Source organism: Garra rufa, chromosome 2, assembly GCF_049309525.1.
Source record: "Garra rufa chromosome 2, GarRuf1.0, whole genome shotgun sequence".
NCBI classification, from domain to species: Eukaryota; Metazoa; Chordata; class Actinopteri; order Cypriniformes; family Cyprinidae; genus Garra; species Garra rufa.
In genome coordinates, this window is record NC_133362.1 from 25049695 (window position 1) to 25065117 (window position 15423).

Below are 15423 nucleotides of genomic sequence, written 5' to 3' on the forward strand. Positions count from 1 at the left end.
CATAGGCAATATTTTTAAATAATATAACATTGTGAACAATATGTTCATAAAAAATAAAACAAGCATTTGATTGCCATAGATTTACACACTTTTTCATAATCTGGATCTCTCGACTCCATCTGTCTTTGTTTTTTAGATTAAGTTCAAGGCGACAGAGCTTCACAGCAATTTTTTCTGAGGTTTCCTGCAAGAAATAATAGTATTGGGGAAAATTAACATTTTCTTTGTCTTTAAAAGACATGATAATTAAGCAAAGAATACAAGACATTTCCACATCAAAGGCAGAGCAATACCTGATTCTGATACAGGTAGACATGTCCAAATCCACCTGTTCCCAGCCTCTCCTTCATAAGCCATGACCCACAGACCTGATTCTGTCTGAAAGGAGGTTTCTCCATCTGTGCACATCAGTAATACACCACATCAGAGATTTATAATGGCTGCTTTCAACACTATGACAGCTAACGTTACTCGTGTTTAAGCAGGATGCAGGCCTTATAGACAAGCTTCTTCACTGTAAACAGCGTAGATGACGGTTTTTAAGCCAGAACTTTAATTTATGACATGATATTTATTTAGAAATGTTAAAACACAGCTAGCAGGCGAGCTAATCCAAAGTGTCAGCCGGTAACGTTAGTGACTTACCTTGCGTCCGTTTGTGTTTCTAACTTGCTGGAACCGACCACATCTGATGTGGAAAATTGTGAGACCTGTCAAACGAGTGTATTAATCCATAGCAAACAACAAAGCTATCCATTTCATCCTTAAACGAGCTATCAGGTCTGATGTCAGATTTGCTAACTGGCTAACTAGCTACACGTAAACAACTCGATGTGAACTGTTAGCCTGCAGTCTTACGAGCCCCCAAATGTCAGCTTTCCATAACACTAGGCACGATAAAACGAGGACCAGAGAGCACCTGAAAATCAAAACAACTAAATCTCGCTGCCCTAAATTGATGATTGGATACAGTAGCGCTGACTGGCCCACTTGTGTGATAACTGTTGTTGACGGCGGCCACGCCAGTCAGCTGCTACTCCAGTCAAAATCGAAACAATGTCTGCGCATGCGCGGTGCGTTAGGAGCCGCCTGAGTTTCAGCAGCGCTGATCTAAGATCAGTTAGTCATGGCCGATGCCACATAAAGAAAGCCAAAACAAAGTTCGTGGAGCTGATCTCAAGTCAGCGTGGTCAGCGAGGACCTTCAGAAAATGGTACCCGGTTGTTGTGAACGTAACTCCAGTGACGTAAATTTGTTCAGATCTTCAAATCATAGTTCCTTGCGAACTCTCTGTACATGTTCTATATAAATCATTGGATAAATGATTCATAAAAAATAAAATAATATGGAATTAACTTAGATAAGATAGATCTAAAGTATTCAATAATTCTCAGACCTGCAGCTATAGATGCATGCTGCTTCACCTATTTTTATGACAGTTATAAAAAGTGTTAAAAAAAGCTTTCTAGGAATTTATTTTTTTTAATTAAAAAAATTATATTTAATAAATGATTCATAAAAAATAAAATAATATGGAATTAACATAATATAGATCTAAAGAATTCAATAATTCTCAGACCTGCAACTATAGATGCATGCTGCTTCACCTATTTTTATGACAGTTATAAAAAATGTGAAAAGCTTTCTTTTTGGCTTTCTAGGAATTTATTTTTTGTATTTAAAAAATATATTTAATAAATGATTAATAAAAAAATAAAATAAAATAGAATTAACGTACATAAGATAGATATAAAGTATTCAATAATTCTCAGACCTGCAGCTATAGATGAATAGATACTTTCTATTTAGGTTCTTTTCATCAGTACTACTCGAGTCTGATGTTTGTTAGATGTTAGACACATGAGAATGGTTTTTGGAGCTTCACTCAAACTGAAACAAGCCTTGCCTCACTTCACACTTTTGAGTATAAATAATTATGTTCTTTTATTAATTTTATTCTTCACATCTGTGTTTGTATTGTGCATTTTACCCCAGAATGGCAGATTACCTTTTAAAAAACAGCTTGCTTTTTGTTGATTTTTTTTACACTACTAGTCAAAAATTTTTGAACTGTGAGATTTTTTATGTTTTTTTTTTAAAGATGTCTCTTCTGCTCACCAAGCCTGCATTTATTTGATTTAAAGTATAGCAGAAACAGTAAAATTTGAAATTGTTACTATTTTAAATAACTGTTTTCTATTTGAATATATTTTAAAATGTAATTCCTGTGGTTTCAAAGCAGAATTTTTATCATTATTACTCCAGTCACAGGATCCTTCAGAAGTCATTCTAATATTTTGACTTGCTGCTCAAAAAACATTTATTATTATTATTATTATGTTGAAAACAGCTGGGTAGATTTTTTTTGTTGTTTTTTGATGAATAGATAGTTCAGAAGAACAGCATTTATCTGAAATGCTAATTTCTTTACCAAAAAAAGTATAGTGGTATAGTGTATAATGTTACAAAAGCTTTTTATTTCAGATATATGCTTTGAATCTTTCTATTCATCAAAGAATCTGGAAAACAAATTACTCAACTGTTTGAAATATTGATAATAACAATAATAACAAATGTTTCTTGAACAGCATATTAGAATGATTTCAGAAGGATAATGTGACACTGAAGACTGGAGTAATGATGCTGAAAAATTGGCTTTGATCGCAGGAATAAATTGCATTTTAAAATATATTAGAATAGAAAACAGTTATTTTAAATAGTAAAAACATTTCAAAATTGTACTGTTTTTGCTGTACTTTGGATCAAATAAATGCAGGCTTGGTGAGCAGAAGAGACTTCTTTAAAAAACATTAAAAACCTTACTGTTCAAAAACGTGACAGGTAGTGCATTAAAGACATATATTCAGATGTTATTTTGTATTTAGAGCAGATAGACATGAAAACAGATCTAAAACTAATCTGTAAAGTCAACATGTAGGTTTACCTAAACCACTGTGATGTGACAGACAAGGCCAAACATGAGTAAACACTAACAACAATGTCCAGGAGATGGTGCTCAAGACTTTAAAATGCAAGTACAAATCCATCTCACCAATAACAGTGAACAGTTGACCTATCTGAACATGATTTTTTAAAAAGTAAACCTAATTTTGTTCAATTAGGAAACCTATATTAACTATATTTCTAAGTTAAAATGAACAATTTTAATGGAATATGCCTTTATCAAGTCTTTGTAAAGGAAATTGAGCAATAAAGGCTGCATCAGCCAGGCAAGTTAAATGTGCTGCGGACAGTGATAATCTCTTCTAGCGAAGTGATTTCATAATGTCAGATATGTTAGGTCTGCATATTTTCTTAATGCATGTCATCTTTACAGGAAAAAAGCTTAAGCTTAATCTTAATGATTAAATACGAAATGCTCATCTGGTGATGAGTATGCATGCATATAATCACAATGTTTGCAAGACAGAGCTGTATAGCTCAAACCCTGACCCTGAGTATTATATGTAAAGAATTAAGCCCAAACTGTATAACAACAACAAAACATACAGTGTGAGTCCATTTAAACTCAATTCATTTTTTTTATTTAAACCTTCTGAAAAGGTGATGATCATTTTCTACAAAAAAAGTCACTTATACTTGATAGACAGCGTCATAAAAGATGATGCAAATACTTATCTTATCATCACAGAAGCCAAACAACAGCAACACTGGAAGTTCAGTATTGTGTTGAACAGGATATGCGTGTCTGTACATTTCTTAAGGTGATAGAGATGTGACATCATCTCCTCTGGCTCTCTCATTCATGAAACCCCCCTCATTTATCAAGTATAGAGCTCACAGGATGAAATCCAGCTAAAACGGAGGGGCATAATACTATGATTAATCATCTAAGACTAAGAAAAAATGTTTTGGGGTGATTAAAAAAATATCAAGAAATTACAAAAACGTAATATAAAAGCCCAGGATTTCAATTTTATGATAAATCAGGCACGCAAACTGTGGCACACATATGGATAGAGAGTAAAAACATATGTGAATGGCTCCGGATGTTAGGAAACAATGAAGAAATGTGATTTCATCTTGCCACATTACACTGTGATTTTAAAAATAGATTGTCTGAGTTAAAATCGACTGACAGTCAGCAATCAGATGAATGATGACAATGAATCAACTAGATGTATGTGATGATAACAAACATCTGTTTTGATATCTAATTAATCTTAATTAGCTTTAATATAAATTATCTATACCTCAACAACCCTTACAGATACCCATTATCTCTATTCTATCTCTTTTTACAGAAAATACTACTTTAAATATCTAACCATATATTTTTTTAATTCTCAAAACATGTTGTGAAATCGCCACTGCAATATAAAAACCACAATGATTGTCATTGCTTCAGGGGGCAAAGTCCCTATTAGGAATATTTCCTCTTCTAAGTGTTTTATGTGTTGGAAAAGGGGAAGAAGTCTTGAGTAATTTAGCATGAGTCACAGTATGAGCTTCCCCTGAAAAGCATAGCCAACCATCTCATTGTTTAGCGCACAGCGCATGTGCCAGTTTGCCTAAGGCCAGGCTCCCCTTCAGCCAATCACAGACTCGTCACTATAAAGCGAGGAACACTAACAGGCACATGACAGCAAGTGCTCAGAAAGCCCGGCACAGCTCTACACCGTAACATCTGCAAGCAAACAAGCAAATCAACTGCACACGAACAGAAAGGTAAGCATGAAATGCTTTTTTTCTGGATCTGCTTTGCATTCTTTTTTTTTTCTTTTTTTTTGCATATTGTGACCTTACAGCAATTTTTCATTGACTTGATTTATACATATTGCATGTGGGAATATGAATGAATTAGAATTACATTTAAATATGTTTATCTTACACAAATAAAGCAATGCCACAGAAGTACCATTTTGGGTTCCACAAAGAACATTTCAATTAAGATTTCATTTTAGATTTAGTGTGATAAATAATTTTAATAATTAAAAGAACCTTTTTCCATTGCAAAGGACCTTATGCCCACTGAAAAGGTTCCATGGATGTTTAAGGTTAAGGTCAATTTGACTGCTGTGCATGTTATTATAAAAACATGTCTGAAATGTGCCACGGTTTTATTCAAAGATACTGCAAAAGTTGTAACATTACCAGTAAATTACCGGTAATGTGCTCTGTGTGAATGCAGAAGGAAAATTACTGGTATGAGCACATAGAACACAAATAAATTGAATAAAGTCTGCTTTGGAATTGGCCGATCATAGCATTCTTATGAAGATGACGTTATTACTGTGAGCTGTTTACAAAGCTCCGCTGCTTTTTAAATTCGTTTTTCTATGTAAATATGCACTCGATGGACATCTTTGACCATTGCGCCTCGTCTTTCAGGGCCGAGACCCAGCCTTTTTTTCCATTCAACAGCGCTGCGGCTTTGCAGTTGGATACTATTATGCATGTCTTATGTTTAAGAGCAAAAACACATTCTTTTTCAATCACCGCTTATGCCTTTCACTTTCAGACTTCAAAATTGGACAGATAGTGAAACTCATGCAGGCGAATGAAGACAACGGCGTAGCTTTTAAAGATAATTTCCGATGACTGACATCACAGAATTTAATGAATTTAAAAACTTAAGTTAGCAGCTGCAATAAAATTTTAAGTTAAATCAACTTTAAAGTACAAGTAATTTCAACTAATTTTATTGTCGTGAGTTAAAATGAATAGTAGTTTTAACTTGATTTAACTTATGTTTTTAAGTTGAAATGGGTAAAAACTTTTTAGTGTATATTTTCTTTAAAAATGTTCCTATTAACTTGAGTTCCCCCTGCTTATGGCGAGAGAGCACGTGCCTTCTCTTCTAAAGAGTTAATAGATGCTTCTTATGAATAATACCTCACTTCTTCAAAATGTTTTTAGCATCTCCAAAAAAGGAAAACATTGGTTTGCGGTCAAGATGAAGTGTCTACTGAGGGTGTTACTGTTGACATGCGCCCTGTGCTTCACAGAAGCAGTAAGTGGAAAAAAAAAGAAGAAGTGAAAATTCTAACTTCCTACAAAGGGATTTTAAATAGAATTAACCTTCTTACCCACACAGCTAATGTTAATATTTCTGTTTTTAGATTATAAGCCCGTGGAGAAAAAACGCATCTGCTCGAGTAAAGGGTAAATTTCTCACATTAAAGTTTTCCAATAATATGCTATTTGAATAAGGTTACATTTTTAGTATTTGAATGTATAGGTTTATTTATGACTTTTCTCGTTTCAGATAAATGTATACTTGATGAAAGCGAGGAGAGCAAAAACGAAGTGTCAGTGACAGTTAGTGGACGGTTATGTCTACCATGGAATTCCATCCCAAGGAGAAGCGCCTCCTTTAAGAACTGCGATCATAACTACTGCAGGTATTCTATATTTATATTTTGTTGCCCATTAATGGAGAGTAAACAACTGAGATTTTTATAAAGGCTGAGACATCTTTATTTGCCTGTTTTTAGAAATCCAGATAACAAGATTCAGCCATGGTGCTATGTATGGAGAAAAAAACGTTATGCACGAGAATACTGTGACATTTCCCGCAGAAAAATGAATCCAAGTAAGTAAAAGTCCATCTCTTTTGATCATTTAAGTCATGGGAAGTATTGATATAGATTGACTAATATGACTTGTGTTTGCTAATGCAGCCACCATGAGTCCATCAACAATTGACCCATCAAAGCAGGACACAGGTAAAATTTTGACTGACTTACTTTATATTTCCCATTCTAACCAAAAATAAACTATAATTTAAAGGTAATGTTAGAAAAAACCCAACTTTAAGTCAACAGACTTCATGTTTTTCATATTCATTATTCAGAATCAACGTGTGGGGAGCGACACTTGGACCGCAATACAAAGATAATAGGAGGATCAAGGTCAACTGTTGAGTCACAGCCTTGGATCGCAGCTATCTTCAAAGGAAACGGATTCGTTTGTGGAGGAACCCTTATTGCTCCATGCTGGGTCCTTACAGCAGCCCACTGTTTCCCTGATGGGTACGTCAACCTGTTGTTAATAGAAAAATTTAACCTTCTATGCAAGCAATTGGCTAATACACAGTACACTCCTCGGTCTTGTATCACCCTGTCAGCTTTATTTTGCGATAATAATCTGCTAACAGTACATTATCCTACTTATTACTCATCAAATATTATCTTAATGCTTCAACTAAGAAAAAATAGCATACAAAATCAGTTCATCAGCAAGACAAACACTTCAACAATATTACAGTATTAGTAATAACAAAGTTCTCTGAGGCGCCAGTTGGTGGTGTGATATAAGAGACATCAAAGTGGCAGTAAAATCGTGAGGATTACAATTAATAAACTTTTAAACAGTCTAGGTGGAAACTTGCATGTAGATTGCATGAAACATTTTTCAGTAAGTGCCAATAATGCCACAATTCGCGTAGACCTGCCCTCACACAGTGAAAAATACATTGTGGAGCAAAGAGGAAACTGACTATGCGGCGAAAGACAAGACAGAGCAGGTTACTTTCTGTGAAACAAAGTCTCCGCTTTCAAATTTTTCGTTTTAAAGAAATTCAAACAATAAGTACCTTTTTGTGGCTCTTTAATGAGTCGTGACAGATCTCAGAACCAAGATCGTCTGAACCGATCATCTCATCCTCTTTAGTTATAGCACAAAATAAACATAAATGAACATTTTTTGTTTCAACTATGGAAAGACATATATACACACTATATTTCAAGTTCAAGTCCACCGACATTAATCTACTTTCCTGTCTGGTTTGTTTTCTGACAAAAATGGTAGATTCTGCCTTATGATTGGTCAGCTCACCTGTCAATCAAACTCCCTGTGTAGGGTCAATTGCAAACCAATAAGCTATTATCCAGATTCAGTGCTACAAAATATCAGACCACTGAATGCTGCACTCAGTGAAAAACAGTGAAAAATACTTTGCGGAGCAAAAAGGAAACTGAAAATGCGCCAATAGACAAGACAGAGCAAGTCTCAGCTTTCACATTTTGTAATTTTTAAAGAATTCAAACAATAAATGCCATTTTGTGGCTCTTTAATGTGTTGTGACAGATCGCTGAAGAGCCTCAGTTCAAGCGGCATGTGAACCGATCATCTCATCCTCTTTACTAGTTATAGCACAAAATAAACATGAATGAACATTAGAAGGTTTCTTGTTGAAACTACGGAAAGACGTCAATACACACCATTTTTCAAATTCAAGTCCACCAACGTTAATCTACTCTCCTGTCTGGTTTGTTTTCTGACAAAAATGGCAGATTCTGCATTATGATTAGTCAGCTCACCTGTTAATCAAACTCCCTGCGAAGGGTCAATTGCAACCAATAAGCGCTACAAAATATCAGACCACTAAATGCTGCAATCAGAATCAAGTATTTCAGATGCCATGTAATTAATTTGCTTAATTTATTTAATGTAGTGCCCTCGCATTGTGGTATAAAATGTTATATAACTTTACTGTTTTTTGCTTTGAACAGTAAGAGAACAAGCATAAGGAGATACTCTGTCTTTCTGGGAAAGAATGCCATCAATGAAACCGACTCTGTCAAAGAGCAGAAGTTCACCGTGAGTGAATTTGTGGTCCATGAGGACTATGATTATACAACCGAAAACTACAATAACGACATTGGTACGTTTGCTTCATATTTTATTATTCCAGCAATTAAAATATGAGTGCATTAATAATAAGTGCAAATTCCTTCCTTTAGCTCTTTTGAAGATAGTGAACAGCAATGGACAATGTGCAGAGAGGACAGACTCAGTGAGAACCGCATGCCTTCCCCCTTTCCGGCAGATGCTTCCCAAGGGATTCTACTGTGAAATTGCTGGCTATGGAAGACATCAAAGAGGTAAGATGACACACAGACACACTGTATGGTGAGCTAGATAGTGTATCAGAGAACAATAACAATGATCACTTTCCTACAACAAAAAGATATGAGGACAACATGGTGTGTCCATAAAGTTGATCTATGATATGAAATACAACACAAACTGGGACATCCTATGATTATGACATGACATACTGTACTGGATCTCTAAAAGTGCAGCAGAGGATGTAGCTGAACATTTTAGTTATATCATTTTGTCACTCTGGACGTCAATGTATGTACAGTAATACGTGAGATAAACATAAAAGTCATCCTTGCTTTTTATCTGTTTTTTTAAGGTCACTTTGAGTACTCCCGACATCTGAAACAGGCTCAAGTGAAGCTTATTTCCCAGAATGACTGCCAGAACAAGTATTACAGCAAGGACGAGGTCAATGAAAACATGTTGTGCGCAGCTGGTAAAGACTGGGAGGAAGATGCTTGCCAGGTAAACCAGAAGTTTGTACTGATGATTGATGAATATATTATGTGGCTTAGGAAAGTGAAAACTGTATCAAACTGTAAGAAATACACATCTGAATATGTTTATGTGTGTATTTTTCTGCTTTCAGGGCGACTCAGGAGGACCTCTGATGTGTGAAGTAGATAACACCATGTTCCTGTTCGGTATCATTAGCTGGGGAAAAGAGTGTTCAAAAAAGAACAACCCAGGAGTTTACACAAAAGTCACTAACTACAACAAGTGGATCTCACAGCATACTGGTTTACCCAAATATACAACAGGCTCCAGATATCCACAAAAGAATTAGTTATGACAGGATCACTTTACAATACAGGGTCACAGATGCTTAGCCACTCAGGGTAATGTTACATTCTGTGCAGAATACGAGCCAATAATTTATGTCATTTACAGTATATATGGCAGCTACTGCAATCAATAGGAATCTTTGACAGTGTTATAATAACATGTTCCTGCTTTTGCTGTATAGTGATACCAGTGTTTATCTGTATGAAGGATGCATAGAATGAGGACTGAATAAGTTGATCTAAAATTATTGATGGTAATGACATGGACATTGGTCCAGTTTGTGGCAATAACTATATATATATGTATATATATAAAGAAGGAATAGTGTTACACAAAGTTAGATTTTTTAAATTATTTTTGACTGGGCATTATGTCTTTTATTCATTTTTTTGACTTTCACTTTTTATAATACATTATTTAATATTTAATTTATTGCAAGAATGTATGTATGACAAATGTATTTATTTATATTCTTTTTTACATATATAGCTCTATTTCCATTTATATGATACACCATTGTAATGATACATGATTTTATTTGACATTAAAATTGTCTTAAATCTCTTCACGTTTTCATCTCATTCATTCATTTAGCATCATTATAAATATTTCTTTAAATCCCAACCAACTGATGAATTCTCACTCATATTATTTTTCATTCTTTTTAAACATTTATTAACTAGATCATTTATTAATTATCTATTATTTTATCCATTAGTCTCAATGATGTGCATTAATTTTTTTAAACATATTCAAATATAGGCATTGTCTAGCAGTTAGCGCGCATCTGCCTCCTTAAACAGATATTTCACACAAAAAATAAAAATTCTGTCAACTACTCAACTACTTGGACTGTTTTTGTCTAGTTTTTCCTAGTGTTTTCTCCCTCCTTGGACTATGTTTTGGTTTCTCCCAGTGTCTCCCCCCATTGTACTGTGGTTATTGGTTTCCCCTATGCCCATATTTGGACTTCCTTCCGTTAATCAGTTTATCAGCCTCACCTGTCCTAGTAATTATTCACCCATTATAAGTTGGTTGTTTTCCCCTGTTTCTTTGTCTGGCGTTAATGTTACTATGTTACTTCCTGTGTTCCAGTCTCTTTGTCTGCTGTTGTTGTCGTCATACCTGAGGATTTATTAAAGACTTTTCATTCTACTCCGTCGTGTTGCCCGTTCCTGTAGGCACCGTGACACAACTTCTTTCAAACTTATGAAACTCAAAAGAACATATTTTGAGAAATGACACAAAATATAAAGTTTTTTTTTTTGTCCATACAATGGAAGTCAATCAACAATGCTGTTTGACATACAATGTATTGTTGGCTATTGCTACAAATATACCCATGCTACTTAAGACTGGTTTTGTGGTCCAGGGTCACATATTGTATGGTAAAATTAGGACATGTTAAAACTAAAAAATCACCATGTTCCTTTTTTCTGGTCAGTAATGATGGAATTTTTTTTTTTATATAGCCAGAACTTTAAAGTACGCATATTTGCAGAAATTGACTGTTAAAATAACTAGCCATGGTGTCCCCCATACAAGTATTGAAGACATATACTGTTTATGGTCATTGTTGTAAATTAGTGGTGATATGCTTTTCTATTGCTGAGAACTTTCCTGAGAAAAAGAACAAGCTTTCTTTTGAGGAAGTGTCTGTGAGAACCTAAGCAAAAAAGTTTTTTTTTAATTGCAAGAGTCGGCTTCAAAATCAAAATAAAACTTGGGAAAGTAGGAGAAAAGGTGGAAGTAGTGAGTCACCAAGGACTATATGTGGACTTAGACATAATATCCTTCCTCATACCAAGATTACAATATGCTTATGAAAGAAAAACATCTTGACCTAAAAAGGAAAGAGTCTGGTTTACTGACAAATGAAATGTATATATATAACACATGCAATGTTTAACACATTGTTTCCTGTAACCTATAGCAACGACACCTCCTATATGTGACCATGGGTATATTTGTAGCAATAGCCAAAAATACATTGTATGAGTCAAAATAATGCCAAATATAACTAGGATATTAACTAAAGATATTTAGTAAATTCCATACCATAAATATATCCAAACTTACCTTTTGATTAGTAATATGCATTGCTAAGAACTTTATTTGGACTACTTTGCACCCTCAGATTCCAGAATTATTAATTCAGCTTTCACATATGTCCTTCATGTTAAACTATATATTAAACAAAATTACATTTGTGTTTTTTCATTCGACTGTGTACTTTTTCCTTTTTCCTTAGTATGCAAGTATACAGGTGCTGGTCATATAATTAGAATATCTTCAAGAAGTTGATTTATTTCACTAATTCCATTCAAGAAGTGAAACTTGTATAATGTATACATTCATTCCACACAGACTGATATATTTCAAGTGTTTATTTCTTTTAATTTTGATGATTATAACTGACAACTAATGTAAACCCCAAATTCAGTATCTCAGAAAATTAAAATATTACTTAAGACCAATAAAAAGAAAGGATTTTTAGAAATCTTGGCCAACTGAAAAGTATGAACATGAAAAGTATGAGCATGTACAGCACTCAATACTTAGTTGGGGCTCCGTTTGCCTGAATTACTGCAGCAATGCGGCGTGGCATGGAGTCGATCAGTCTGTGGCACTGCTCAGGTGGTATGAGAGCCCAGGTTGCTCTGATAGTGGCCTTCAGCTCTTCTGCATTGTTGGGTCTGGCATATCGCATCTTCCTCTTCACAATACCCCATAGATTTTCTATGGGGTTAAGGTCAGGCGAGTTTGCTGGCCAATTAAGAACAGGGATACCATGGTCCTTAAACCAGGTACTGGTAGCTTTGGCTCTGTGTGCAGGTACCAAGTCCTGTTGGAAAATGAAATCTGCATCTCCATAAAGTTGGTCTAAAGTGCTCTAAAACGTCCTGGTATTCAGCTGCATTGACCTTGGACCTCAGAAAACACAGTGGACCAACACCAGCAGATGACATGGCACCCCAAACCATCACTGACTGTGGAAACTTTACACTGGACCTCAAGCAACGTGGATTCTGTGCCTCTCCACCCTTCCTCCAGACTCTGGGACCCTGATTTTCCAAATGAAATGCAAAATTTACTTTCATCAGAGAACATAACTTTGGTCCACTCAGCAGCAGTCCCGTCCTTTTTGTCTTTAGCCCAGGCGAGACGCTTCTAATGCTGTCTGTTGTTCAAGAGTGGCTTGACATGAGGAATGTGACAGCTGAAACCCATGTCTTACATACGTCTGTGCGTAGTGGTTCTTGAAGCAGCAGCTGCAGTCCACTCTTTGTGAATCTCCCCCACATTTTTGAATGGGTTTTGTTTCGCAATTCTCTCCAGGGTGTGGTTATCCCTATTGCTTGTACACTTTTTTTCTACCACATCATTTCCTTCCCTTCGCCTCTCTATTAATGTGCTTGGACACCTAGCTCTGTGAACAGCCAGCCTCTTTTGCAATGACCTTTTGTGTCTTGCCCTCTTTGTGCAAGGTGTCAATGGTCGTCTTTTAGTCTGTGTGAAATGAATGTACACATTATACAAGTTTCACTTCTTGAATGGAATTAGTGAAATAAATCAACTTTTTGAAGATATTCTAATTATATGACCAGCACCGGTACATTTAAAATGCACACCAAGCCTGCATTTATTTGATCCAAAGTACAGCAAAAATAGCACATTTTTAAAATATTTTTTTTACTATTTAAAATAACTGTTTTCTATTTGAATATATTTTAAAATGTAATTTATTCCTGTGATCAAAGCTACATTTTCAGCATGATTACTCCAGTCTTCAGTGCCACATAATCCTTCAGAAATTATTCTAATATGCTGATTTGCTGTTTAAGAAACATTTATTGTTATTATTTCTGCTATCATCAATATTTAAAACAGTTAAGGATTTTTTTTTGGATTCTAAGGGGGTGGGGGGTTATAGAAATGAATACTTTTATTTAGCAAGGATGCTTTAAATTGATCAAAAGTAATGATAAAGACATTTATAATCTTACTAACTTTCTATTCATCAAAGAAACCTGAAAAAAGTCTACTTTTTATAATAATAATAATAAATGTTTTTTGAGCAGCAAAAAGAAGGATCTGAAGGATCATGTGACTGGAGTAATGATGCTAAAAAGCTTTAAAAATCCCACAATAAATTACATATATATTAATAAAATATATATTTTAATAAAAAACTGTTAATAAAACAAATTTACAATTTTGCTGTACTTTGGATCAAATAAATGCAAGCTTGGCGAACAGAAGAGACTTCTTTAAAAAACATTAAACATCTAACTGTTTAAAACTTTTGACTGGTAGTGTATATAAAAAAATCCTGGTTTCACTAGAAGGGATAATTATATAGCTTGTGTTGTATGACATGTTTTTGAGTTTTGTAATGACTCTGATTGCACATTAGAGGGCGCTGCTACATCATTACAAGAATGATGGAATGCTGGAATTGATCTTATTATTATCTAATTATATATATATTGAAATCTCTTCATGAAGATTACTGTTGTCTGTTATCTGGTTGAGCAGCTGGTTCTCTCTTACATATTCATTAATTTCTCATTAAAAACCACATTACCAGTTACATATAGTAGAAGACAGCCTGAGTCGTACAACCTAAGAACCGAAGAACATTACTTTATTGCTTCAAGGTATGCTGTCTTTTAATGGCATTAGTATTGTTGCTGCAGTGATTACACATAGTTAATTATATATATATATATATATATATATATATATATATATATATATATATTTAAGTGGTAGTGTATGTGTTTGTGTGTGTATATATATATATATACATACATACATACACAAACAAACACATACACTACCACTCAAAAGTAAGTATCAGTAAGACTTAAAAATACAGAAAAAACAGTAATATTGCAAAATGTTATTACAATATAAAATAATGGTGTTTTTATTGTAATATACTTTAAAATATAATTTATTCCTGTGATGCAAAGCAGAATTTGAATCAGCTGTTACTCCAGTCATCACATGATCCTTCAGAAATCATTCTAATATGCTGATTTATTAGTAGAATTATCAAAATCAACAGTTGTGCTGCCAAATATTATTTTGCAACCTGTGATTCTTTTTTTCAGGATGCTTTGATGAACAAAAAGTAAAAAAACAACAGCATTTATTCAAAATATAAATCTTTTCTGACAATGTAAATCTATGCAATCACTTTTTATTAATTTAACACATCCTTGGTGAATAAAAGTATTCATTTTTTTTCTAAAAATGTACTGACCTCAAACTTCTGAACACTCGTGGATATTGTTAGAAAACCTTTCAATACATTTTATTGATCAAAGAATCCTAAAAAAAAAAGTATCACAGGTTCCAAAAAATATTAAGCAGCTCAACTGTTTCCAGCCCTGCTAATAAATTAGTATATTAGAATGATTTTTGAAGGATCATGTGACACTGAAGACTGGAGTAATGATTCTGAAAATTCAACTTTAATTACATATATAAATTACATTTTAATGTATATTAATAAAGAAAAACATTGTTTTACATAGTAATAATATTTGACAATATTAATTTTTTTTCTGTATTTTTGATCAAATGAACACCTTGATGAGCATAAGAAACTTCTTTAATATATATATATATATATATATATATATATATATATATATATATATATATATACAGTCAAGCCCAAAATGATTCATACCCCTGGCAAATTCGGACTTAAAGTTACTTTTATTCAACCAGCAAGTTTTTTTTTGACCGGAAATGACACAGACATTTGCA

At 33.9% G+C, this 15423-nt stretch overlaps 2 protein-coding genes across 3 annotated transcripts in view; one reads left to right on the top strand and one right to left on the bottom strand.

Moving 5' to 3' along the window:
- Positions 1-1034, bottom strand: part of chuk (component of inhibitor of nuclear factor kappa B kinase complex) — a 12173-nt gene extending 11139 nt beyond the window's left edge. For both annotated transcript variants that reach the window (XM_073835031.1, XM_073835030.1), the window contains exons 1-3: positions 646-1034; positions 294-398; positions 90-184 (exon numbers count right to left, since the gene is read on the bottom strand). In XM_073835031.1, coding sequence (XP_073691132.1) covers positions 90-184; positions 294-398 — 200 coding nt within the window. In that variant the 5' untranslated portion in view covers positions 646-1034. The remainder of the gene's footprint in view (positions 1-89; positions 185-293; positions 399-645) is intronic.
- Positions 1035-4595: 3561 nt separating this feature from the next.
- Positions 4596-10139, top strand: plaua (plasminogen activator, urokinase a). Its single transcript, XM_073835032.1, has 11 exons — positions 4596-4689; positions 5881-5974; positions 6084-6126; positions 6230-6365; positions 6459-6556; positions 6645-6689; positions 6818-6995; positions 8478-8629; positions 8709-8849; positions 9170-9318; positions 9443-10139. The coding sequence occupies exons 2-11, from the start codon at positions 5918-5920 to the stop codon at positions 9638-9640; spliced, it is 1197 nt and encodes a 398-aa protein (XP_073691133.1). The 5' UTR covers positions 4596-4689; positions 5881-5917; the 3' UTR covers positions 9641-10139.
- The last annotated feature ends 5284 nt before the right edge of the window (positions 10140-15423 follow it).

What these genes read in the sequence shown, in the direction of transcription:
- plaua (XM_073835032.1), top strand. Translation starts at nt 5,918, where the DNA reads ATGAAGTGTCTACTGAGGGTGTTACTGTTGACATGCGCCCTGTGCTTC. An exon ending in TGCGATCATAACTACTGCAG is followed by an intron (nt 6,366 to 6,458) that starts GTATTCTATATT and finishes GCCTGTTTTTAG; the next exon opens with AAATCCAGATAACAAGATTC. An exon ending in CTATGGAAGACATCAAAGAG is followed by an intron (nt 8,850 to 9,169) that starts GTAAGATGACAC and finishes TGTTTTTTTAAG; the next exon opens with GTCACTTTGAGTACTCCCGA.